Consider the following 24,621-nt stretch of genomic DNA (forward strand, 5'->3'; position numbering starts at 1 on the left):
ACAGCAGAGCCTAGGAGTGAAGCTGAAGCTCTGAGCACTGGTGGGAAAGCTTTCCCAAGGCTAGTGCAGACATACTCCTAGCTACTAACGCTGAGAGGCAGGAGCATGCTATGGTGTTTCAAACAGCTAATATTGTAGTGGCCTGATCAACTTCAGTGGGGAAGAACCACCCCGGTTCTCTCCTGAGTCTACTGCCTAGAAAGTGTCCACTTTGCCAACAGCAGCCTATCTGCTCTCTGATGGGAATGGTGACAAGCCAGCATGGGCAGACTTAAGGTGCTAACTACGATGTCATAAAAACTTGCTTAGGACAGGCAGGGATTGGTTGGTGTTTTAAAATCAGCCAGATATGCACCTGGGTGTGATCCGAGACTGGTACTCTGCAGAAGTCCGTATCAGTGACTCTAATTAGAACCTGGGTTAATCTGTGCTGCCATCAGCTGTGGGGGAGTTCAGCAAACTCCAACCTTAGGCTGGAAGGATTTATATGAATGTAAAATATATGTATTAAAGAATTGCTGGATGCTGATTTGGGGCAGGGGGGTTACCTTGGGTATGGAGGGACTGAGACCAGTTCCTCTAAGTATTGAACAGCTAAACATGCCATGAATAGCAGGACTCAAAAGTGTTATGGCATTCACTTTGTCATACATGGCTCCTGTGTAAACCATACTCTCTGGTCTGCATATGGGTGATACCAGACCAGCTACTGCCTCCTCCTAAAATGCTTGCAGGAGCCAGCTCTGACTCTGATCACATTCTCTGGAATCAGATTAAAATTTGCTCAGTGTTTGTCTAGGTCCCACTGCGGCCACTGAAATCCTTCACTGGGCTGCCTGTCACCACATGGCTGAACAATCATGAGAGAGAGCTTGCTCTACTGATCCAGACAGCAGACTGAATTTAAAAGGCAGAAATGACTGTGTGAGACGGAGCTCATACCTGTAGGGAGAGGTGTGTGACCAGGGAGAGAGCATAAATAGGTGCCACCAGCTAGGCTGAGTTCCTACACGTAAGGGATGTAGGCTTGGGAAGAATCAGGACCTAGGACAGCGTTTGATCCCATGGCTGCTTGGGAGTAGGCGGAAGCACAAATATCCTACGGGAAGGTGCTCAAATCCTACAGTGAATGCAGTATTAAAAAACCTGTCCACAAGGTTGCTAAATGGCTTGAAAACCACCTACACAGTCTAGTGACTCCCTAAACCGACCCCTGACTTGTGAACTGCTTTAGCTAGTTCAGAGGAGGGACATTGGGGTGGCAAATATGCTATGAGGACGTGCCATCTGTTTTTCAGCCCTTGCACAGCCACATAGTGGGTGAAGTGCCCAAGGGAGATCATATGGGTCTGAAAATCCCTTGTGCTGTTTAAGGTGGAGACGGGAGGGGACATCACACTGTGATGCAGAACTTTGCCCTGTATGAATCATTCCCATGATCACTGAGCAACAGTGTAATCTTCAACGTCTGCCTCCAGTTTACAATCAGTGTTTAATTCTCCTACTGCATCTCTGCTGCTCTGAGCTACACAAACTACCAACATGTTTGTTTTGTAACAGCGAACGGTGTGGTAGTACTGAACAGATTTAAAAGCAAACCTGCTTAAAGGGCATAACCATGTAAAGTGTTTGCATTCCCATAGGGGAGCACTTACTGCCCATCCCACCATCACCACACTTGTATCTCTGCCATAAGCAAACTGCTGTGAATGATGTATTCCTAAGCTGGGTATCTGGCACTAGAAACAGGGTATAAAATGGAGTGATTCAGGTATAGGACTGAGTCCAGAGATCTAGGCTTTACACCCAGCTGTGTCATGGCCCTGCTCTGTGACCTTCACTGTGTCACTTCAGCTCCATGCTTCTGTTTTTTGGCCTCTCCCTTGTTACAGTCTCACCCCATTTTTTTCATATCCTGTCTCTTTAGGTTGTAAGTTCCTTAGGACTGGGGTTCCTCCTACCTCCCACTATGTATGTGCAGCGCCTAGCACAATGGTGCCTCTCGCTTCTACTGTAATCTAAATAACTCTTAAATCCAAACAGTTTAAAACACATGAACACTGCTTGAAGAGCTGACTCAGCTGGGTCTGCAAATATGCAGGAGCACGCTATAGGAGAACCTGGCTAACTCCAATAATGATGGGAGTGGGGAGTAAAACCTTTTGTGACTTAGTAAGGAAGCCAGCCAGAGTAATATTCTCCTCAAAATGTACAAGTTGGGTTTTGGCAATCCCTGTAGCCAAGCTTGCTATGCGGCGGAGTGGAATACTCATGGATGTGGACTGTTTCATTTCTTGTGTAGCACTTATGAAGTCTTAGGGTACTAGAGTTTGGTCTCTTATGCCTAAGTCTCTGAGAAGTGAGGCTTGGTTACTAGGCTGTCTGCGCTGCAAGGTGCATGTAGGGGAGGTTATACTGTATTTTGAAACTTCCAAGGCTTGAAACAGAGGATGCTGGACATGAATCCTGTGTCCCCTCTCTCCTCTTTCAGTTAAAGATCATGCCAGATACAAAACTGACCTGCTGCCAAAGGTGTAGGCAATATATTTAGTGAGGTTAGCATGTAAGGGAGCAGAATAACATGAGTTAGTAGGGCAGTAATAAGCTTAGGAAGCTGTTGGCTTAGTAAGGCTTATGTCTGCTACGACTTAGTGACTGGCCCTGGAAGTAGGAGTTCTTTGAGCTTAGCAATGTAGGTAAACTGCAGTCCTAGAGCAATTTCTGGAGTTCTGCAGCCTGAGGTGTCTGTCAAGATAAGGTCTATACAAGGCCTAACCTTTACTAATGTCCATCTAGACCAGGTGCTGTGACTAATATTTACCTGTATCTGTTAGTCTGTTGCGATCTAGAACCACTAGACTATGCTTTGTTGGATTCTAGAATCCACTTACCAAGCATGCTCTGCTAATCCTTGCTTATCTATTTATGATAATTACAATCTACTGATGATTGCATAACTTTGTCTTGTATCATAAAGTAAAGGCCTTCATTTCACTCAGGAAAATTCTCCGTAAATCAGCATTGGTGCACATCAGCACTTACACTGTTTATCTCTCTAAACCAGTGGCTCTCAACCTTTCCAGACTACTGTACCCCTTTCAGGAGTCTGATTTGTGTTGTGTACCTCAAGTTTCGGCTTGCTTAAACTACTTGCTTACAAAATCTGACACAAATACAAAAGTGTCATAGCGCACACTTACTGAAAAATTGCCTACCATATAATTATTTAAAAAAAAAAAATCGTGACCCTCAGGTTTTGAAATCCTGATATACTATGTAGGGAAGTATAAACACAGTCATGGTCTGTATGAAATTTTAGTTTTTACTGACTTTGCTAGTGCTTTCATGTAGCCTGTTATAAAACTAGGCAAATATCTAGATGAGTTTACATATCCTCTGGAAGACCTCTGTGCCCCTGGTTGAGAACCACTGCTGTTTATAAAGCTGAGCCCTTTAGGGTTCACATGCACAAAGTGCCTGATTGGTCATAAGAGATGCACAGTCAAAACTATGAATGGGTGTAGCTTAATGCTGGCAATTTAAAGTTCTGCTGAAGCTATTCAAGAGACAAGATTGCAGCTGCAAACAGCCTCTGCTTAATATGACTATTTTAAATAAGCACCTGACAATTATCTTGCTAGAAAAGTCAAAGGTGGCTGCAGGCAGCCTTGCACCATTTGTGCAAATGAGGCTTGTAAGAGCTTTTCCAGCTTGCTCCCAAATCCCTTTGATCTGGCTGGCCTAGTTGGCATACAGAAGAGTATTTTCCTTCTAAGCTGGACTACTGCAGCAAAATTGAAGCAGGGGCTCCTGCATCCTGCACTAGATGTAGCAGATCTCCTTTACTCCCTAATTTCAATAACCTTCAGCCACTCTGCTGAGACAGAGTAGATGAGTGTTTCTGCTAAAATGGTAGCCAGACCCTGGGTCTTAACACTTTGTCCCCAGCTCGAGGGATTGGGCTATGGAAGAAGCAAGGCAGGACAAACTCCAGCCTCTGGGGATACAAAGGGCATTCACAGCACCAGTGAGAGGGGGAGCTGCCTGGCTGGTATTGCTTGCTCCAGACACCTTGGACCAGAGTGATGTCAGCAACCAGCGTGCGGCACTGGGAGCTCTCAGCCGGCTTTTACTCTCTGCTCGTCGGCTGTTTGCACCAGCCCCTGCCTCAGTCCTCTCACTGCCTGCACTGTTCTCAGCTGTCCCCACCAACCCTTGCTCTCTTCGCTTGTTCTAACGCCCCACACCCACACTTACCCAACTCTTTGGGCTGGACCAGCATAAAGAGGAATAAATACAAACAGGAACTAGCTCTGTGCTTGTGGCTGCGTTCCTTTCTTTCACTTCTGGGGTATGTCTCCATGTGGTGCTGGAAGTGTAAATTCCAGTGCTAGCAGATGTACCCACATGAGGGGTAAGACCCAGTGTCTGGTCGAGTGGGTTAACAATAGTGTATGGTGGTGGGAGGGGCCAGCTGGCCCCAGCCGGTGTCTGGCTGACATGCTAGGGGCAGACGAGAGGCCTCTGGCCCATCACACCCACACTAGCAGGAGAGCACAGTAGCAATGGTATGTCAAGCTGGAAACTGCACCTCCCACTCAAGGGTTAGATGTACCCTTGGTCCACAAATACCTTTGGACAGTAAATGCTTTAGGGATAGCCCTGTTTCTTCCTAGGTCTGGATAGTGTTCAAACCTTTGGACCCTAGGCTGTTCAGGCTCTCTGCTTGGACTGTGTCCTGTTAGTACGGCTACTTCCACTTCTGTTTGTGCACGCTCTGTCTTGGTATCAGACTCATCAGCTCCCCACCCACCCAGGAGTGCCGTTCACCCCAGTTTTATTCACTACGGGGAGGAAAGTCCACCCTCAGGGCACTGGGCTGAAGGTCATAGCTTCAGTCTGGGGGTAACCCTTTTTAGATATCACTCGTTAGTAACCGCTGAACAGCGTGAGGCAAGGGGAAGCAGGGATTTCGTGCTGCTGCACTTTGCATTAGGGCACCTTTCTCCTAGTGAAGGCTGTAAAATAAGGGGAGGGGGAAGGTTTCACAGGGAGTGGAGAGTGAGGTGTTGAAGTCGGAGCAACAGGGAAGCTTTAGGATGGGTGGGCAAACTTTTTGGCCCAAGGGCCACATTGGAGTGCAAAACTGTATGGAGGGCCAGGTAGGGAAGGCTGTGCCTCCCCAAACAGCCTGGCCCCCGCACCCTATCTGACCGACCCATCCAAACCCCCTGTCCTCTGACCGCCCCAACCCTTATCCACACCTCTGCCCCCAGACAGGCCCCCCCCACCCTGGGACTCCCACACCTAACCAACCCCCCTGTTCCCTGACCACCCCCCACCCCAGAACCTCCACCCCATCCAACCGTCCCCTGACGGCCCCAGCCCCTTTACCATGCTGCGCAAAGCAGTATGTCTGGCAGCCACGCTGCCCGGCCGGAGCCAGACGTGCTACCCTGCATGAATGTGCAGCCCCGCCGCCTAGAGCGCTGCCTGCACGGTGGCGTGGCTGCGGGGAATGGGGGACAGCAGGGGAGGGGCCGGGGGCTGGCTAGCCTCCTGGGCCAGGAACTCAGGGGCCGGGCAGGATGGCCCGTGGGCCACCTCCGGCCCGTGGGACTGTAGTTTGCCCACCTCTGCTTTAGGATCTCTATACTAAAGTAGTATTGTGTGTACAGGGGAAAACAAAACCATGGGCAGTTATGGACTACTCTCCCTCTTAATCAGTAGGCAGGCCCTGTAGGCGTTTGTGGGAAATGCCATGCTCAGAGCAGTGGTCCATCTAGTCCACGGTCCTGCCACTAACCGTGGCCAATGGTGGCCTTAAAGGAAAGTGCAAGAAATTCCTCCTGGGTAACTTGTGCCCAGGGAAAGTTTCCTTCTAGCCTGTACCAGGTACAGGTTTGGCTGAAGCCCTGACACGGAGCATTTATCATGCTTCCAAAGCTCTTGTTCTTTTAATTGTTATAATTTTGGATTTTCTCCCCACCCACCCGAGTGTTGCTCTCAAAAAGCCCCCTTGCTTTGCTGGAAATGCCACATTACTCTGGGGTACAGCTTTTAAGAGCATCGTGGTCATGGGCTGCTCAGTGATGAACTCACTAAACCGGCACCTACCCCCTCATCAGGTACTACAGAAATAACTGACTGGCCTGTCCCATCCTTCTGGGATGCTGTACAAAGGAAGGGCAGTGGACTGTGTTAAATTGAGGCGAGAAGGGGAGGATGTAGTTTTCTGACTCTGACAAGGTTATCTCATGTGCCAGACATCCACCAGGCTGGAGGAGTTGTGGGGAACACCTGTCCATCTGCTGCACATAAAAGCCACACGTGGTGCCGAGATCCCTGTAAATGGCACAGCAACACCAAAGGGGCCTTGAGCTGTTCAGCATGGGGTTGCACACGTCTCTTGGCGGCCGTTTACACTGCTGTCGGGAGGTGTGACTGCAGAATGCATAGGCCTACCAGCACTAGCTTGGATTGAGCGAGCTTGGGTAACGCGAGCACTATAGATGCAGGGGCCTGGGCTAGCTGTCGAAGCGTGTACCCAGAGTACTAGGTGGGACTGTACTCCAGGGGCTAGCCGGTTCCACCATAGCCCTGCTGCTATTTTTAGCGAGCTAGCTCGATCAAAGCTAGCTCGGGCCTGTCCACACATGAGGCAATACCACCTCACGACAGCAGTGTAGACCTACCCGTGGGGTTTCTGTAGGCCATTCACAATTCTCTGAGACGGGGTAATGGAAGACTCCTCATTGCAGCTTCAGCCTCCAGAAGGCTGGCAGGGTTGCAAAAGGGCTTCCTGTCCAGTGGAAGTCCTGACAGTTTAGGGTCCAATGGCAAACTGACACTGCTGTAGAGTGTGGCTTTCAGAGCCCCTGAAGGGTGTGAACTCCCTCCTAAAGTAACCTCTCGGGGGGAAAAACAAAAGCACGTGGGATTCAGGGTGACAAAGTACAGCTGCTGGGATGAGCTGGCTCTCTTCCGCCTCTCACTGTGTGGTCACTGAGGCATACAGAAGGGGCAGGCTCTGCATATGCATTGTTAGAATTCAGAAATGTAACCCAGACCTTGCAGCATCTTTAATTAGAAGGTCTCTGAGCTGTAACCCCCAAGCAGCCTTACTCATGAGAGAGGTATGGCCCCATCCCTTCACAGCTGCAGAAACTGAGCCACTGAGATCAAATAACTTGCCACAGGTCATACAGAAAGTTCGTCACAGAGCTGGCAATGGAAGCAGGACTTACAGGTTCCCTGTCCTTCTCTATTATCTAGACTACTCCAGCCATTGGAAAGCTGTCCTTAGTGGTTTGTACTGCTAGTTTGTCCCTTTGCCGTCAATCAGATTCACTTAAGTAGATGTTTTAAAGCTCCTTCACCCTTTTAACTGCAGAGTGCCTAAGGCTCTAAGGCTATGAATAAATGTACTACATGTAACTTATAGACTCTGGGGCTGGTTAAACCAAACTGCAGGTGTACTGTGGCCATCTTCCTTGCCCAGGCCTACTAGTCTCTTCTTGCTACCTGTCTCCCTCCCCCAGTACTAGGGCAAGAGAAATCAGGTACTGCTATTTTACCCATAACTGAATTTTCAGTCTCTCTCTACCTATTCCCCTCCATTTGTTATCCCTACTACTCCTGAAAAACCGTCTCCATTTCTTGGTCTAGCCACGTGACTTTTTCTTGCTTCCCAAAGCCGTAAGGATGTGGAATGTCCTTCCTGCTATGACCAGGTGGTGGAACAAAGCAAGGTGGCAGAACAGGCCCTACAGTGCCAGTTAATGACGCACAGCAGTTTGTTTAGTAACGGAGTTAAATGCAAAAAGATTGCATCTGTTTCTTTTTCTGCTGATGAGACATGAAACCGTTTAGCTTTAAAAACACATGGCGCCTGATTCTCAAAGATTGGGAGCGCTAGAATATAATCTTTGTTCTAGGTTTGTACAGTGCCTGACACAATGGAATCCTGGTCTGTGATTGAGGATCTTGGGTATTACTGCAGTACAAACCATAAATAATTGAGGTTTTTCAGAAAGCTCATCTAGAGCTTATTGTTCTGGGGGCTCAAAATCAGACCTTTGGGGTTTCTTCCTCCGGAGAAGGAAAACAGATTTGCTTTGTGTCATCTTGCCCGGCTTTTCTTTTCATGAGATTAGGGCAATATTTTTTTCAGGGTTTTAATTTATAAAGCGATAAGCTTGAATCTTGGCATGGGGGTGGCACTTAGCAAAACAGGGTCCCCTCCTGCTCAAGAACTCTGGCTGCTACCATATTGTAAAAAAGTCTCTGGGCATCTTAAAAATGCTCCTGGGATATTAGTCAGACATAATTTATAACCATGTAAATCCCTGGGGAAGATAATAATCCATGCATTTAACCTGCTGAAGTATCATTCATGTGCTTTTTCAGAACAAATGTGTTACTGTGCGGTATATTGTTTTTGAGAGTATCTTCCTCTGTTTGATTCAAACTCCTGGGCACTTGATTAATTGCAGAGTATTAGGTACTTTTTGGTGACCTGTAATCTTGGCAACTCAGGACAACATGACTTGATTTCTGTTGCCTGGAAATCTTTGCTTAAAATGTGTTGTGATGGTGCAAACCTACTTTCACCAGATATTTGAAAAGTTTCTGCATTCTTTCAAATGCAACCTACTTCATGTGCATACAAACGCCAGGGCACTAGATTTATTACAACACATTAGGCCCACAGAGATGCGTTTCGGTGCTTTGTAGTTTTGTCAAGTCATGTTGTCATCATCAAGAAACTTCTTGGAGTAAATCAGCTATGATGGTGCAACATTGTCAGTTTTTTGGAAAGTTTCTCTGCTCTTTCAAATACAGCTTATTACATATTCATACCAAGGGCCATATTCTGCCTTTAGACATGTGAGAGATTTGTAAGCTTCTTTGGAGAAGGAAATGTACAAACACATAACAAAAAAGATATCACCTAGCACAATGGTATCCTGGCTCATGACTGGGGTTCCTGAGTGCTACCACAATACCTACACATGAGTGCAGCTCCCACTGAAGTTAACCCATTAAACTGACTTGAATGCAAAATGCATGTATATATCTGAGGCCAAAATTTAGATTGTGATGTGTTGTATTGTATACGACAACACAGCAGCTAAAGTTTCTGCTTTTTTGGAACTCAGCAGAATCTGTACAGTCTCTTATTCTGAATGCACCATCTGAAACTAAGCAAATCTCTCTGCTCCTGCATCCACCAAGGAATTCTGTTCAGTGATTCCTGTTTTTGCCTTGTGAAAGACCAGTTGATAGCTTGTATAAGGTATGCAGGCTTTAATGGCAGAAGTCACTCACAGATGCAAAGCCATGCAGTACTCGTATGCTGTGATTACAGGTACAATGAACTGCGTGACAATTATTGGATTTCCTTTCCCAGTCCAATGGCTTTTCAAGGGGTTTTTTGGTGCGCTAAATATTAACAGGTATTTCACTGAGTAAGTGAAACCAGTTTACAACTGGCACAGCTTTAGGCAGGATGTGGATTTTTCTCTGCACTTTGCTTGCTATGTGTGCCGGAGAACTAAGATGCATTGATGAAATTTGAATTTGTCTGGGAGGGATTGATTCTGTGCCAGTCTGTCTTCTCCTGATTTTCAAATGGCCAGAAAACTCTCTCAATCTTGAATCAAAAAGGCTTGTCACTTGGATTCCTGTACAGTTCCTCCAGGAACTGAACAGTACCAGCCACTGGTTATGAAGGCCTTGTGCATTCACTTTGGGCACTTTAGAAGAGTTGGGGAAGGATGGGATCGCTTAGGAAAGTAAAGATCTCACTAACGTGGGAAGAAAAAAGTTACAGAAATTGTCTGCTGCCAGTCAAGTGCAAACCATGTTGAGGCTGCTTATTTGGGGAGGTGACTAAATCTAAACTGCTCTAGAAGCACAAAGCAGCAGATGTGGGTTTCAGGGAGTCACAGAGCCTGCATTCGGGTACTCACAAATTTTAATTTTGCATTTCAGGACATGAGGGATGGCAGGAAGGGCATTGAAGGGAAATGGTTTTTGCTGAAACCCAGTCGGTCCCTTAAACATGGCAAAGTGAGTGTGTGGTCCCATGATAGGGAACACACATTCATTCAATATTTGCCTCTTAACTGTAGGGAACCAAAAGGATTTTCTTGTTGAATCTTTCATTTCCACCATCCTGACTAAATTCAAGATGGTATGTCCTGTATTTCCTTGGTGGTTGGTGATGGGAGGTAAATTTCGGGTCTGGGATAAGATGATCAGCATTGGTGAACTGGACACAAACGCTTTTGAAATTTTGCAGATTTCAAAATTTAGTGTCAAACTTACTTTTCAAAACCTCCTTTTTCTCTTGGCCTTAAGTTGTCTCATGCAAGAGAATTTCTGCATGCAATTTCACTGGCGTTCTAACTTTGCGACCCTTTCTCTCTTTCTCAGCTGGTTAAAACCCACAATCTGCTGACGAACAGGAATTACATTTTTGGCTACCACCCGCATGGAATCATGGGCTTGGGGGCTTTCTGCAACTTCAGCACAGAAGCCACTGGTGTTGGCCAGAAGTTTCCTGGGATCAGACCGTACCTTGCTACGTTAGCTGGGAACTTCAGAATGCCTATTTTGAGGGACTACTTAATGTCTGGCGGTAAGAGCTCCTCTTCCTCTATCCCTCTTCCCCACCTAGCCGCCCTCCAGATTCTCTCTTTCCCCCCTCCCCCATATCTTGCCATAGTTCTAAGAAACGCTGCCGGTGAGCAATCTAGCAGTGGCACTGATGGATGTGGGCTAAAGGATACAATAAGCCTCTTCCATCTCCTAAGATCTATTGAGCATTTGGAGGTGGCGAGAAGAAACAGGCCAAATTTATGTCTAGCAAATGTAAGTGTTCTCTTTAGTGCTTGATATTTTAATGCTGTGGTTAACTTTGCTTCTCAATCCTATTGTATTTACAGTAATTACCAAAAAGGTTATAGAAAATTGGTAGTTAGTACAAGTTTCCCCCTTAAAGACATAAACTCTGATGGCCCGGAAAGGAATGTTATGGTAGGTCTGCGCTACAGAAATTACATTGTTGCTGCTGCCCGCCTGTAGGGCTTTGATGAAGAGTGCTCTCCCATTGGCTTAGTAGTTACTCCACCTCTGCGAGACACGGTAGCTATGTTGGCGGGGGAAACTCTCCTGCCAGTGCAGCGCTGTCTCCGGAGGGGGCGAAGGTCAGTATAATTATGTTGCTCAGGGGTGTGGATTTTTCACACCTCTGAGCAACGTACTTGTACTGAAATAAGTGTGTGGTGTAGACTTGGTCTTAGGAAGGAGACTTATTAGCTCTGGAATGACTCAGACCTGCTCTGTGTGGCGATAGGCTGTGGTGAGGTTACGCTCTGGGCTTGACGACATGAACACTTAGTTTGTGGCGAGCTGGAGGCGTGGGTCTAGCCTGCCATAGACTGTCCGCGTGCAGTGTGATGCTTCGCATTAATAGTCTGCTCATGTGCTTTTATCTAGTCTGTCTTTTTTTTTTTTTTTCCAAAGAGGGCTAGCTCCAAGCACTGTAACAAACTCACACACACACACGCACACCCACACACACGCAGAGTGTGCGCAGACAGACAATGACAGCACCCTGGGGTAGAGTGTCACCAAGGAGGGATGGTCTCTTGTTAACCTGTGCGTCAGATGCGCTAGTTAGCGACCCACCACAGATAAAGACGAGGTAATGGTATTGTTTCAGCTTGCAGCTGTTCCATAAAGTGCTTTTTCCTTCAAAAGGAAGCTGTCTCTCCATTTAGATGGGGCTGGGGGGATTAACCAATGAAATTGATCTTTAAATCATGTATGTTGCAGGTTCTAGTGAAAAAGCGGTCAGCGATTTCTGGAAAATTACGAGTCATTTGACTGTGTACTGTTAGTGTATCTGAAACTGAATTTAGGAACAAGGACACTTTTTCTAGGCTATTCATGTTTGTGAGAATAACCTTACCATAAAATCCCTGTATTTCAGGAATCTGAGAATAAACTGCATTTATTTTGAATGTATTTGGCATTGTCAATTAAGTGATACTTAATAAAGCTGGAAAATCCCCCTTTTCTACTTCTGATTGGAATTTTAAGCTCCTTGGAGCATGATGCCCTCCTGTAGGGCTGTATAATGGATGGTATTCACCTACTCTCCTGCAGACTGTACCCTCATCTTTGTCAGTGCAGGGTTCTTAGGAGAATTATGCTGAAGTAATCAAGGCACCACCAGAATACGTTCTCACCATACATACTTTCTGGTTTGAGAACAGAAAAGAAAGTGTCTAGCTTGCCTTAACTAACTTCTAGCACTCTCCACTCTGAAGTGCAGTATCGAAAAATGCACTCGTGCTTTAGCTAATCAGCTCTGGGATAAAGAGATCCCAGTGTGAAGGTGCATTGTGCATTTCTTGCTTTCCACCCCAGAACGCAACACTAAAGCATCTCTCCAGGGAAATGAGATTTCTTCCCCCACTATTTCCTTCATGGTTTCACACTCCGTCCCCCAGCTAAAAGCATCCATGACAATATTCAGAAAATCCTGCAAAATTGACTGAGCTCTCGAGAATTTTCTCCCTTTAATAAATGTAAAACTACTCTTATTGCCACAAAATTTTGGGGGCAGGATTTCTCCCTTCAATTAGACAGCCCTATGGCTCTTAGACAAATGGGCATTCATCTCTGAGTGCAGAAGTGAGCCCTTATGTGCTAGCAGTTCCAGCACTACACCAGTGACAAATGCTATGAACTGAAAGGGTAAAGTTCAGTGCCTATGTGCCAGAGCAATTATGTGCTAGAATAGCAAAAGGTCATTGGGATTAGGGGCCTTGTACTGATGTAAGACTAGTGCTGCATCTATAGATTTTAGGCCCGTCTTTTTAAAGGTGTTTGGGCATTGCTGTGCCCTGTGTTGCAGCACCTAACTAATTTAGGAGTGAAAATATTTTCAAAAGGGATTTAGGCACTTAGGAGCCCAAATACCATCAGGTATCAATGAAATTTAGATGCTTAAGTGCTTAAATTCCTTCTGAAAATGAGATTTAGGCTTCTAAATCACTTAGATGTTGCAATGCTGAGCTCAGCATGCCCATATGACTTTAAAAATCTTTGGAGTTCCTTTTGGTCTCTGGGGATTTTCATTCTAAATTAGGAAGATGCTCAGCCTACTTTGGACCATCCAGCTGGTCTATAATAGCTGGAATTGAATAAGTGCTGTCTCTCACCCTGGGGGTTAGGGGGAAATACTCGTTAAAAGTTGGGGATTGTGCAGAGCTTTGTTTTCAAAACCAAGTGTGTCTCCCCCCACCCACTCATCTTCTGCACTGCAAACAGCAAGTCTTCAGTAATTTCCAGCTAGATTTTTCTCTCCTGCAATGCTCAGGTATCTGTCCTGTGAACCGCGACAGCATAGATTACATCCTGTCCAAGAACGGCAGTGGAAATGCAATTGTCATTGTGGTGGGAGGAGCTGCGGAGTCCCTGAACTGCACACCCGGGAAGAACTCGGTGACTCTGAAAAATCGGAAGGGATTTGTGAAGCTGGCTCTACGACACGGGTAAAGGAGAAATCCGCTGTACTCCAGAACACTTTTTAATTTCCAGCACATCTATGGGAGTAGATTATAACAGCCCCTCCCCCTACGCTCTCCCTTGGTCATTACATGAAGCAATGAACTCTTTGGATTCACTCTTTCCATATTGTGTATGAGATTCTAGGATTTCAGGCATGAGAGCTTGTTCTTGCCTTTCCCTTTGGGGCTGTGTGTACATGGAGCAGTTTGCAGTGGAAGGAACTGACCTAGAGTAGTGGAGATCTTTCACTTGTAGTGTCAGTTTCCCTTGTTATTTCTTTGATGTAAAACAGCTTTGGCAACATCTACAGTTACCGCTGCCATCCGCACAAATGCGGTAACACTCTGCTGTTCCAAAGCCTGTATTGTCCTTTACTTTGTTCCACTTCCACGGTATTGTTCTGCCCAACCCTGAAATAGGAACCAGATTAACTTTTGGTTTGTGCGCACCTCTATGAAACTGGCAGTTCCAGGGCTTGCTTCAGTCCTTACACAAACAGAGCTGCATGGGAAGTGATTTGTGGCTAGCTCACCATTTTTTTTTCTAATTTGGGGGTTGTTTTTTTCACACGTTAAGTACTTGTATTATGCTAACTCCTAGCGGAGATCATTGTGCTAGGCATTCTGTGCACTGTACATATACATGGGCAGTCCCAGCCCCGAAGATCTTGCCAGTTGAAGACAAGGCAAAGCGTGGTAGAAAAATGGGGGGAAATCCTTCCTTACAGATGAGAAATAGAAAGATTTAAACGATTGGCCCAAGGAATCTGTAGCAGAGCCAGGAATTGAACCCAGATCTCCTGAGTCTGTCTGTCTGCCTTAATCACAATCCCATCCTCCCTCTCTAGTTGATTTGTAGACCTGATGGGCACCCACTGGAGCTTATTGCATCTTGCAGGCGTCGTAACTCCTAGCAATAGGGAAGGCTAGTTTCGTCTGTTGCAGGCAAAGTTGCAGTGAATACAGCGTGCAGAAAATCAGCAGGAGCCTCTTCTGCGGCTCTTCTTTGTTCAGGCATGTGCCTGTTGGCACTGAGCCTAGAAGCTGATCTCCAGCCTCGGGAAGGTTTTGACTCATGTCTGGTTTTTTTATTTGTAGAGCGGATTTGGTCCCGGTGTATTCATTTGGCGAGAACGAGGTTTACAAGCAGGTGATATTTGAGGAGGGCTCCTGGGGAAGATGGGTCCAGAAGAAGTTTCAAAAACACATTGGTTTTGCTCCATGCATATTCCATGGCCGTGGCCTCTTCTCTTCCAACACCTGGGGATTGCTACCGTATTCCAAGCCCATCACCACTGTTGGTAAGCACTGGATTTGAACATGTACATGACATACAGCACCACACTGTTCTGTTGGGCTGGAGAAGAGGCTGGTTTAGTGGACTCTGAGGTTTGGATAACTAGACTCCCTGGATCCAAAGGCTCAGATTCAAGCAGGATGAACTTAGCCCTTTATCCTTCTAAGAATAACTGAGTTTCTTGCAGTTACCATTTATTTAGCAGAAGTTGTTACACTGGGTCACTCTCTAGAATCCAGATCTGTGTTGGGATCCCACTCCAGACTGAGTGTTCTGACACTGAGCTCCCTCTTTGTTCTCACCTCCCAAAGCACCAAGCTTTTCAGGAGGGAGAAACAGCCCAGTTCTATGCAGGGTTTCTTTTACTGCAGCTTGTATGTTAGGTCTCTAATTCATCAGTTTTAAAAATTACAGCAGTTACTTGGACCTACCAGAAACTGAGACTCTTGAAGTCAGCTACAGGATCCACAGTGTATGAAAAATCCATCCTACGGCAATTGCCTAAGCTCTGCAGACAGTCCAAAGTTATCATTGTTTCCCTACTCTGTCCCCCTTCTCTCCATGTGGATCCTATGTGAATATCCTATTTACAGTATTGTAAAGCCACATCTCCCTTTGTGACCCAGATAAGAACAGCACAGGACCAATAGCCAACTCAGCAGAGTGCAGAAGATCAGTATATTTGGCATGGACCACCCAGGAACAGTTCAGTGAGCTAGATTATTATACCTTTCAGCATAGGGTAATGCATAAGCAGCACTACCCCAGGCATTGCACCAGGAGGCGTTGTATTCCTGAGACATCCCGCTAAGATACAATTCCTCCTCCTTGCTCTTGAAAGGGTAGTAAGTTACCGCCAGTCTGTACCTGCAGAAGTTACTACACCCTTTGGTGCAGTGGCAGCAAAATTTGCACTGATGTAACTTTGATTCTGCTACAACCACTGTAACTGGCGACTGAAGACCCGCTCTGCACCACTGGAAACCAGGGATGTACCAGTGTAACTTGCATTCTGATGCAGAGCTCGCTGAACGTTGTGGGAATCTCCAATAACTGCAGTGGGCTTTGGATAAGCCCCTTAGTGTGTTAAATTGTTCTGGTGCAATCCCTGTCTTACACCATTGCAGGGCATCTACACCGGGGGCTGCACAAACGTAGCTACACCAGTGCAAAACGCCAGCGTAGACAGGACTTTAGACAATGCAGAAACCTCAGACACTCTGTTGGGAGAAAAAGCTAATGTTCTGGTTCGGTTTTCTTTTTTTTCTTTTCAGTTGGGGAGCCTATCACCATTCCCAGAATTGACCATCCGAGCCAGAGGGAGGTAGACTTTTATCACCGCATGTATGTGAGCGCTCTGATTAAACTCTTTGACAAGTACAAGACTAAGTTTGGCCTGCCAGAGACTGAGGTATTGGACATCAACTGAGAGAACTACATTTGACCTGATGTTGACCTGCTCGAAATCAGAGTTGGAGATGGGGTCTCCAGAAGTCCACATTGTTTTTTGTTCTATAAATCTGAAAGCATGTGTGGATGGGTGTCTGTTTTTAAAGGAAAAAAGTTGTTAAACTATTCAAATGTTAGACCTTTTTAAAAATAAAAAAAATCTTGCTTGAGATACATCCCATTACAAAGTGCTGTCACTATCCAGAAGAATATTATGATTCCCCACAGCTGTGGCAATGAGGACAGAGGAAAACATGATACCCATTGGAATCTGCTATATAATATTTCTGATGGTGGATGGTGGACTTTAAATATTCCCACTGCTACAGGTTCTTACCAGCAGTGGCACAGATTCTGCTGGGAGAGAAGGGTCCATTCATTTTACAACCCAAAGAAAGCACTTATTGATTTGATAGTGACCCCAGTATTGTAGGTCCATTGCACAAGAACTGCTTTTAGATGTAGTTACATAGCACAAGGGTGTTTCTGGTTGGGAAAAGCCCCCTCTGAAAGCACAAATAATACAGTTTGATGGTTGGGCCCAGTTTTATAGCTTCTGCTGTGCATGGTGTTGGAAACCAAAAGAACTTGTAACTCTAATGGACCATGTTATTTCCATACTGTATATTTAGCTCCCTATTTTTAATTTTTGAATGTCTTTATAAGCAGGTCTGACTTTAGATGGTACTTGAATGTGTGTTGTATGAGAAAATGTTGGAAGCGCTCAGTATTAGCCAGCAATACTTTAAACAAACTCTAGAAGTATTGGGAGGTGCAATTTTATGTGAATGTAACAGTGGCCTTGATCCTGCAAACACTCAGGGATGTGCAGTGGGGTGAATCTGATGGGGCTGTTCACATGCATAAAGTGATACATGTGTTTGCAAGATCAGGGTCCAAATGTAAAGTTGGGAATGAATTCTGCTGTTTAAAGAGGAGTTTATAAAAAATTATAATATATTCCATGCTGTGAATGTGAGAGAGTAGCCTTTCTGCACAGGATATACATCTGACTGTTTTTTTTAAATGTTTGTTTACATGGATGTTGACACTTATGCTTGTAGGGAGATGTATTATTCAGAGTACAGTGTGTGTGTGTGTGTGTGTGTGTGTGTGTATAATTTAAAGCATTGCACTACTGCATGTGTAACCTGCCTTCTTCAACAGTTAATTGTTGAGTGTATTGAAGCTCTGATACGTGCCTTTGTATTATGCGAGAGGACAGTCCTGGAATCTTGCATCACACCTAAATGTTCCTCCTTTCCTATTTGATGGACTATTGTACCACATCCAAACTTTGTGTACAAATTTATAGAAATAAATTTGAGCAAAAATAGTTCATACCCTCCTCTCCTGTGCCATGGCTCTCTTTTGCATCATCCAGATGTGTAGCTGGGTTCCTTAAATGTTATCTGTGGCTATTTGGTTTATTTTATTTAGACTGTGTTGCAAGTGCTCCTCCAGCACTCTCTGGTTACCTGTGCATTAGGGCAATGACAGCCTAGAGATTAACCAGTAGTAAATCTTCCCCTCTCAACTGCTCAGAAATTAAACACTTACTTCCCAGAGATCCTTCATGAGCTCCAGGTTTGGAGTTCAGCCCTGCAAAGTGTTGAAACACCTCTTGTGAGGATCTTATACATCAAGTTACTACTTCAAGTAGTGTCCTGATGGGTGCTCCACTGTAGGGGTGTCTGGATCCCTGTGCTGCTGATTGGAGAGCTTTGGGAGCATGCACTGCTCCTCGCATGCAAACCCTCCTCTGGTCCTTCTCAACCATGCTTGGCTAGAGAGGGAGCTATAGCTGTCCATTCATGGCTCATTAATGCTTTTAGAATTGCTCATTTTTAGCTTCCCCGGAAAGCCTCCTTTCTTTACTTTGTTTACATTTTATTTTAGACGTTGCCTTTTTAATAATAATAATAATAAAAAAAAATTCTTTCACCAACCCCTTGGTATGTCCAGCACCCCCGCTTCCCCCTCCCCGCTTCAAAAAGTGTCTCAGTCACAAGGAATCTATCCCAGTGACTGATGGACACTCACAAGTGTGTTCACAGCCTGGAACAAAGACTTCCCACAGAAGTGTGGGTGGCTTGTGTCAGCAACTGAAACCCTTATCCAGGGAAGATGGAGAACTGAGGCTCAAACTCCGACTCAAGGAGTCAGCCCTTCAACTTCCTGAGTCCCAGTGGGAGCCCTCACCACAACCCTCCACTTCTAAGGGAGGTGAGCGCAGACTCCCACGAGCCACTCACGCAAGGCCTCTAAGGCAAGGACTAGGAGTCCCCACGGAGAGCCACAATCGAATTGAAAAGAATCTGATGAAGTGAGCTGTAGCTCATGAAAGCTTATACTCAAATTTGTTAGTCTCTAAGGTGCCACAAGTCCTCCTTTCCTTTTTGCAGCTCAATCGGTATCATTGGTATGGACAGAACCAAAGCCATCTAAATCTGGTACCCAGGGCAAACGTGGTACCAGACCAACAGAGCTAGTTAACTCTCTTAATGCCCAAACACTGTATAAAATGTACAAATTATAATGCACATATACACACACCTAATATATAGAACTATAATAATTTGTCCTGGACACTGAAGATGGCTGCCTTGAGCCCTTGAAGTCCTAGATTTAGATCATTCAGGTGAGAGAATATATCGGACAAGTAGCCCAGCCATGAGAGCCAAGCTGTCATACAGACAGTGAGAATGGGAATAGGTGGTCTGTCAAGAATACCTTGAACTGGGCATGAAGTTCAAAGCAATGTGCCAAGGCCTTGCCCTGTGACAGGTGTCAAACCTTGTGGAGCAATAGATTAACCTGTTTGCTTCCCATCTCATTACATAGAGTGGAACAGATTCTGGAGTTCAGTGGTTGAGCTTTTTATAAAGTTTACAGCGCTGTCCCACACCTTCCAGTGGTGTTTTGTGTTTTTTTTGGACAGGAACCATGTTTATTTCATGGGATACTGACTTACACTGGTCGATTGATTTCTACACGCACCGGGAACACTCAGGCAGCAACCCCCTCTCCCCCACCTGGCTGGGCTGACAGGAGGGAGCCGAATTCACACACACACATGATTATTTCCTCCAGTGGGCAGGAGATCAGCAGGGACGGTTCTATACACCTAGGCTTCTGCGCCCGAGGCGGTGAAGCAATGCCCCCGATCAGGAAATAGAAACATTAAATAAATATGTACAGACGCGCCCGCAGGTGCCCAGGCCGGAACGGGCAGGGGCTCAGTCCCCCATTCCTACTTTAGATGTCTGCAGGATGGCGACTATGACCCTAAAGAGCCCGATGGAGTTGGTGGGCATGCTTCTGGCAGCAAGTGCTTCCCTATGTATACTGCAATGCACCCACATCGCATTGGGAGTGACTGCTCTGATTCATGCCACTATTCCCTTGTGCTTACCAGTCATTGGTTTTGTGCCATTGATGCAGATGCCAATACATTGTGACCTGATGATATCACTTTGATTTTGTGACGTCGTCAAGCAACCAGAAAATCTCCTCCACTGTTCTGGAAGGCAGTGACTGGCAAAACACAACATCGTCCTGTATTGCACCTTTGTAAATATACCACACGTACACGAGAAGGGGAGCGAAGCCTGCCTTGTCCATGGATTCGTCCAGCTGCAGAGCAAAGTGCTGGCTACTAGTAATTGAGTTAGGAGATCGTGGGCCATGTCATCAATGCTGCTGCTATTTGATAATGGCAGGAACTGAATTAATTTTGGGGCCTAGTGCTTACCATGTCTGCAGCCACACGCAGCATTAGTTCCTCTGCTACGGTGTGAGATTTGCCTGATTTTGCAACATGGACGCTCACTACCTATGGCGCTTCGAGGGCTTTACTGTTGTCAGCAGCAGCCGAGGGCAAAACTTTCTTGTTCACCATTAACTGTGCCGATGTCTGCTTGAAAAATTCTGGTGGTTTGTCCTTTGTGTTCATGTTTTGTTTCCGAGGGTCTGCGTAGAAGAGATGGTTTTAGGCTGTTGTTTGATAGGTCTTCACTACGTCCCACACCCTGCACCTGAGGCTATTCGCTGGCTGCAGTTCAGAGGTGGGCAAACTACGGCCCACGGGACCCTCCTGCCTGGCCCTTGAGCTCCTGGCCCGGGAGGCTAGTCCCCGGCCCCTCCCCTGCTGTTCCCCCTCCCATCCGCAGCCTCAGCTCACTGCGCTGCCGGCGCCATGCTCTGGGCGGGGGGCTGGTGAGCTCGTGGGGCAGCGCAGTGATAGAGCCTGGCCTGACCCGGTGCTCTGTGCTGCACGTGCGATTGTAGCGCCGCCAGCCACCAGCGCTCCAGGCAGTGCAGTAAGGGGGCAGGGAGTGGGGGGGTTGGATAGAGGGCAGGGGAGTTCGGGGTGGTGCTCAGGGGCTGAGGGTGTGGATAAGCATCTGGGCGGTCAGAGGGTGGGAAACGGGGGGTTGAATGGGGGCAGCGGTCCTGGAAGGGCAGTCAGGAAGGAGAGGAGCGGTTGGATGGGGCAGTGGGGGGCAGTCAGGGGTGGAGTGTCCAGGGAGCAGGGGGGGTTGGATAGGGCAGGGGTCCCGGGGTGGGAGTGGGGCAGTCAGGAATGAGAGGAGGGGTTGGATGGAGCAGTCAGGGCTGGGGTGTCCGGGGGCGGTCAGGGGACAGGGAGCTAGGGTGGGTTGGATGGGGTAGGAGTCCCCGGGGCGGTCAGGGGGAGAGAAGCCGTGGGGGGGGGTCGGATAGGGGGTCGCACAGCCTCCCTTAACCGGCCCTCCATACAGTTTTGGAAACCCAATGTGACCCTCAGGCCAAAAAGTTTGCCCCCCCCCCCCCGCTCCAGTCCAAGTAAATCCCATGTTGATGTACTTTTTACCATTTATGTCTCTTTGATATAGATCCTGTTTTGTGACTGGTGTCGGTGTTTCGCATCAGAGGCTGAGATCCATATGGTGAGTAAGTAGTCAGCGTCTCACTGGCGATTTCAGCAAGTGCACAGATACTGGCAAAAGAAATTCCATCACTTCACTTCTCATCGCTGACACCTTGTGTGTTCTTACCATTACCTCTCTTTAGCCGTCGGTCCATATTTCACTGTTACGGACAGATATAGTGCAACACATACAACCAGCCCCCCCCCACACCCCCTTAAGTTCTGAGCTCAGTGAGACTGGACAGTTGCTGGGCAACTGAACCCGCACTGTGTGGTGATTCGGAAGTGAGGGCTCCGTATGCCAGCGTCTCTGTGTATCTGTTTTCGTTGGTACATCTTGAAGTAACGACTGTATTTATACAACAAATTCCTACAGAGTTTTAAATCTTCATCTCAGTAGCCTATTATGAAGATGCAATAAATAAAAGAGTTAATAAAATCCACCATTACACAATTTCCCCCGGCAGAGATGTCTTGTGTACTCCCAGCGATACACATACCGGTTTGGGAACCCCTGCAAGGCTAGACACTGTGCGGAGATAAGAGAGAGCTGTCCAGAGGTGGCCAGTTGCATCTGTGCTGCTCTTTGGCTTGGTTATTGGTTTCTACTTTTGTGTGCAGCCTAGTTAATCCTCATCTTTGGTTATTCGGGGAAACCTTCGGGAAAGAGATGAGTCATGCAGCATGACCTGAAGATGACAAGGGCTGAGCTTGTGACCACTCTCCAGGCGAGGGCAAAGAAAATATGCATCATTGTGGAGTCCTCACTGTTCCAAAGACAGAAAGTTAATGCTGCAAGAAATTTGTCTGCAAGCAGGCTCAAATACTATATATTAAAACCAACAGACTGGGGAGCTGGGACTTAAATCACTGCTCCTTCAACACAAAAGAAGACAAGCCTGTCACACTTCAGAACTCTATCCCACAGTAGTAGATGGTCCCCAGTTCTCTAGCAACATCACCAGCTCACCTAGAGCCTGTGTGTGAATGACCTGCCCAAAGTCTTACAGTTCTGGGATTAGGAGTCAAGCTCTTGGCTTCAAGCCTTAGCCGTGAGGCCTGGCTGGTCCTCTGTGTACTTTGTTCAACAGATACTCCATTACCAAGGCTCTGAACAGGGAGGAGGCGGCGAGCTCCTGATTAAATTCCAAAGCAGGGAACAAACAAAACTATTCCCAGGTATGAGAACTGCTTAGGAATGCTGTAATAGCTTAGGGGAGCGCTTAACCAGCCAGGAGGGAGTCTAGTGAAACCTCAGGTTTCAGAGTAGCAGCTGTGTTAGTCTGTATTCGCAAAAAGAAAAGGAGGACTTGTGGCACCTTAGAGACTGACCAATTTATTTCAGCATGAGCTTTCGTGGGCTACAGCTCACTTCATTGGATGCATCCGATGAAGTGAGCTGTAGCTCACAGAAGCTTACGCTCAAATAAATCTGTTAGTCTCTAAGGTGCCACAAGTCCTCCTGTTCTTTTTGCGAAACCTCAGTAGGCAGGTTGGCTGTTAGTACTAGGCAGGTGATAAAAAGGATTCTTTTCCCCTAGATCAGAGGTTCTCAACCTATTTACCATTGTGGGTCGCATATGCAGCTCTCTGTGTGTGATGTGGGCCATATCCACACTATATACTACCTCTATCCTACAAATAGTACCTGTATGGCCCCAAGGCTGTCACATGGGCTGCAGCTGTGTGCTGATTGGGTCGCAAGCAGCCTACAGGCTGCAGGTTGAGAACCACTGCCCTAGATGATCAGGACCAAGAGACCAGACAACATCCGTATCACTCTGCTCTAAGAAGCAAACACGTGCTGTCCGTGAAGACAGTCTGATGGGGCAGCTGATGTCTCGAGGCTAATTCAAAGTTAGGATCCCGGAATGTTTGAAATCACATTCCGTCGGATTTACAGAAAAGCTCTACCAGACCCGTGACAGGCCTGAGTACTGGGGTTTATGGTTAACATCTGATCTGTTGCAGGGGTTCTCTGTTATAACGCATGCAGTGATGGGCCCAAGAGTCCCTGCAATTTGGTTCTGGACCTGGATCTGGGCTTTCCATCTCATGTCCACCTCTGCTTCCTGTATCCTGGAAACAGAAATGGTCAGGGCTGGTAGCCTGGTGGCTTCATGTACAGAGAAGCAGGGAGCCAAATGACTCATCAGTCAAGGATAACAGTAGCTAAGGACCAGCCTGCTCACTTCCTCCTGCTTTACTGACAATGAAGACTATCCGTTCCAGTGTTTGCTTTGCCAGTGAGCTCACCTTGCCCATGAGAGATGAGATGCTCCACGCCCTTAACATGGCTGCCCTCTTGGAAAGGGGGTTTAGATGGATGTTGAGGAGAGGCCCTTTGGTGGTCCTGGATGGGAAGACAGCACCATGCTGGGGCTGCTGAAACATACTGCAGCTTCCTTCCTCTATGAGCACCTGCACTCCGTGCAGACACCAAGGCTGCTAACCCTGATGGAAGCATCTGAAGGACACTCCACAATGAACCTCACAGCATCCTCCTCCCATGGCTTTTACTCTGGGAAGGTACAGGAGAGCTCCGCGAGGCTTCTGCTTGGTTCTGCAGGATAGCTCTGCCCTATTGTAAGAGCTAAATACTGCACCTGGCACTCACCTGCCCCGTGATCATGAGCAAGTCACTTCCCATCTCTGGGCCTCTGTTTCCTCCTCCCACTCTTGGTCTGGCTTGTCTGTTTTAATGGTAAGCTACACTGGGGCAAGGGCTGGCTCTGACCACGCATCTGTACAGCATCTAGTGCAATGGGGCCCTGATCTCAGTCAGGGCTTCTGGGCACAGCCATCATACAAATAGTAGTAAATAGTATTGCTATCTATGGTTTCTGATTAAGCCCTATTGGCTTCCGTTATCACCTTATTTTCCTCTACCGCTTTATTAATTGTTACAGCAAATGTCTTAGTATTAAAGAGAAACTTCTTGGGCTCCCCCTCTCTCCTGCAGTGTGCTTCCCTTTCTCCAGTCCACTGGGGCTATATCTTTCCCTTTAGGTCTTCTCAGAATAACTGCTAAGATTATTTCTGCTACTTCCTTTAGGTTAAGAGGAATCAAACCTTTCAGGTTTCATTATGTCCCCATTCCCTAGCTGGTCTCTAATCTGTCCTTGAGGCCTCTCTGTCCCCTTTTAGCTGGGATTGCATTCCTAAGCATTTCAACCTTCTCATTGTCACCTGTTACTTGTTCACCCCAGTGGGTGTGGAGGAGGTGGGGTTGTGCGGGGTTTACAGATCTGGATCAGAGCTACTGCCCCACACAGCACCCCACCCCTACTCCAGTCCCCCATGGGCAGGCACAGCCTACTCATTGGCCCATCTGCACACACAGGGGAGCCCTAGATCTAGCTTTCCAGGATTCCAGC

General features: G+C 46.9%; 1 protein-coding gene across 1 annotated transcript in view; it reads left to right on the forward strand.

Moving 5' to 3' along the window:
- The window catches only part of DGAT2 (diacylglycerol O-acyltransferase 2), a 39,563-nt gene extending 21,883 nt beyond the window's left edge, over window positions 1-17,680 (forward strand). The window contains exons 5-8 of the mRNA XM_084617577.1: window positions 10,441-10,645; window positions 13,397-13,571; window positions 14,685-14,887; window positions 16,158-17,680. Of these exons, the coding sequence (XP_084473703.1) occupies window positions 10,441-10,645; window positions 13,397-13,571; window positions 14,685-14,887; window positions 16,158-16,312 (738 nt within the window). The 3' untranslated portion in view covers window positions 16,313-17,680. The remainder of the gene's footprint in view (window positions 1-10,440; window positions 10,646-13,396; window positions 13,572-14,684; window positions 14,888-16,157) is intronic.
- Window positions 17,681-24,621: the final 6,941 nt, after the last annotated feature.

The sequence above is a fragment of the Lepidochelys olivacea genome (genome assembly GCF_965140295.1).
Source record: "Lepidochelys olivacea isolate rLepOli2 genome assembly, chromosome: 1".
Lineage (NCBI taxonomy): Eukaryota > Metazoa > Chordata > Testudines > Cheloniidae > Lepidochelys > Lepidochelys olivacea.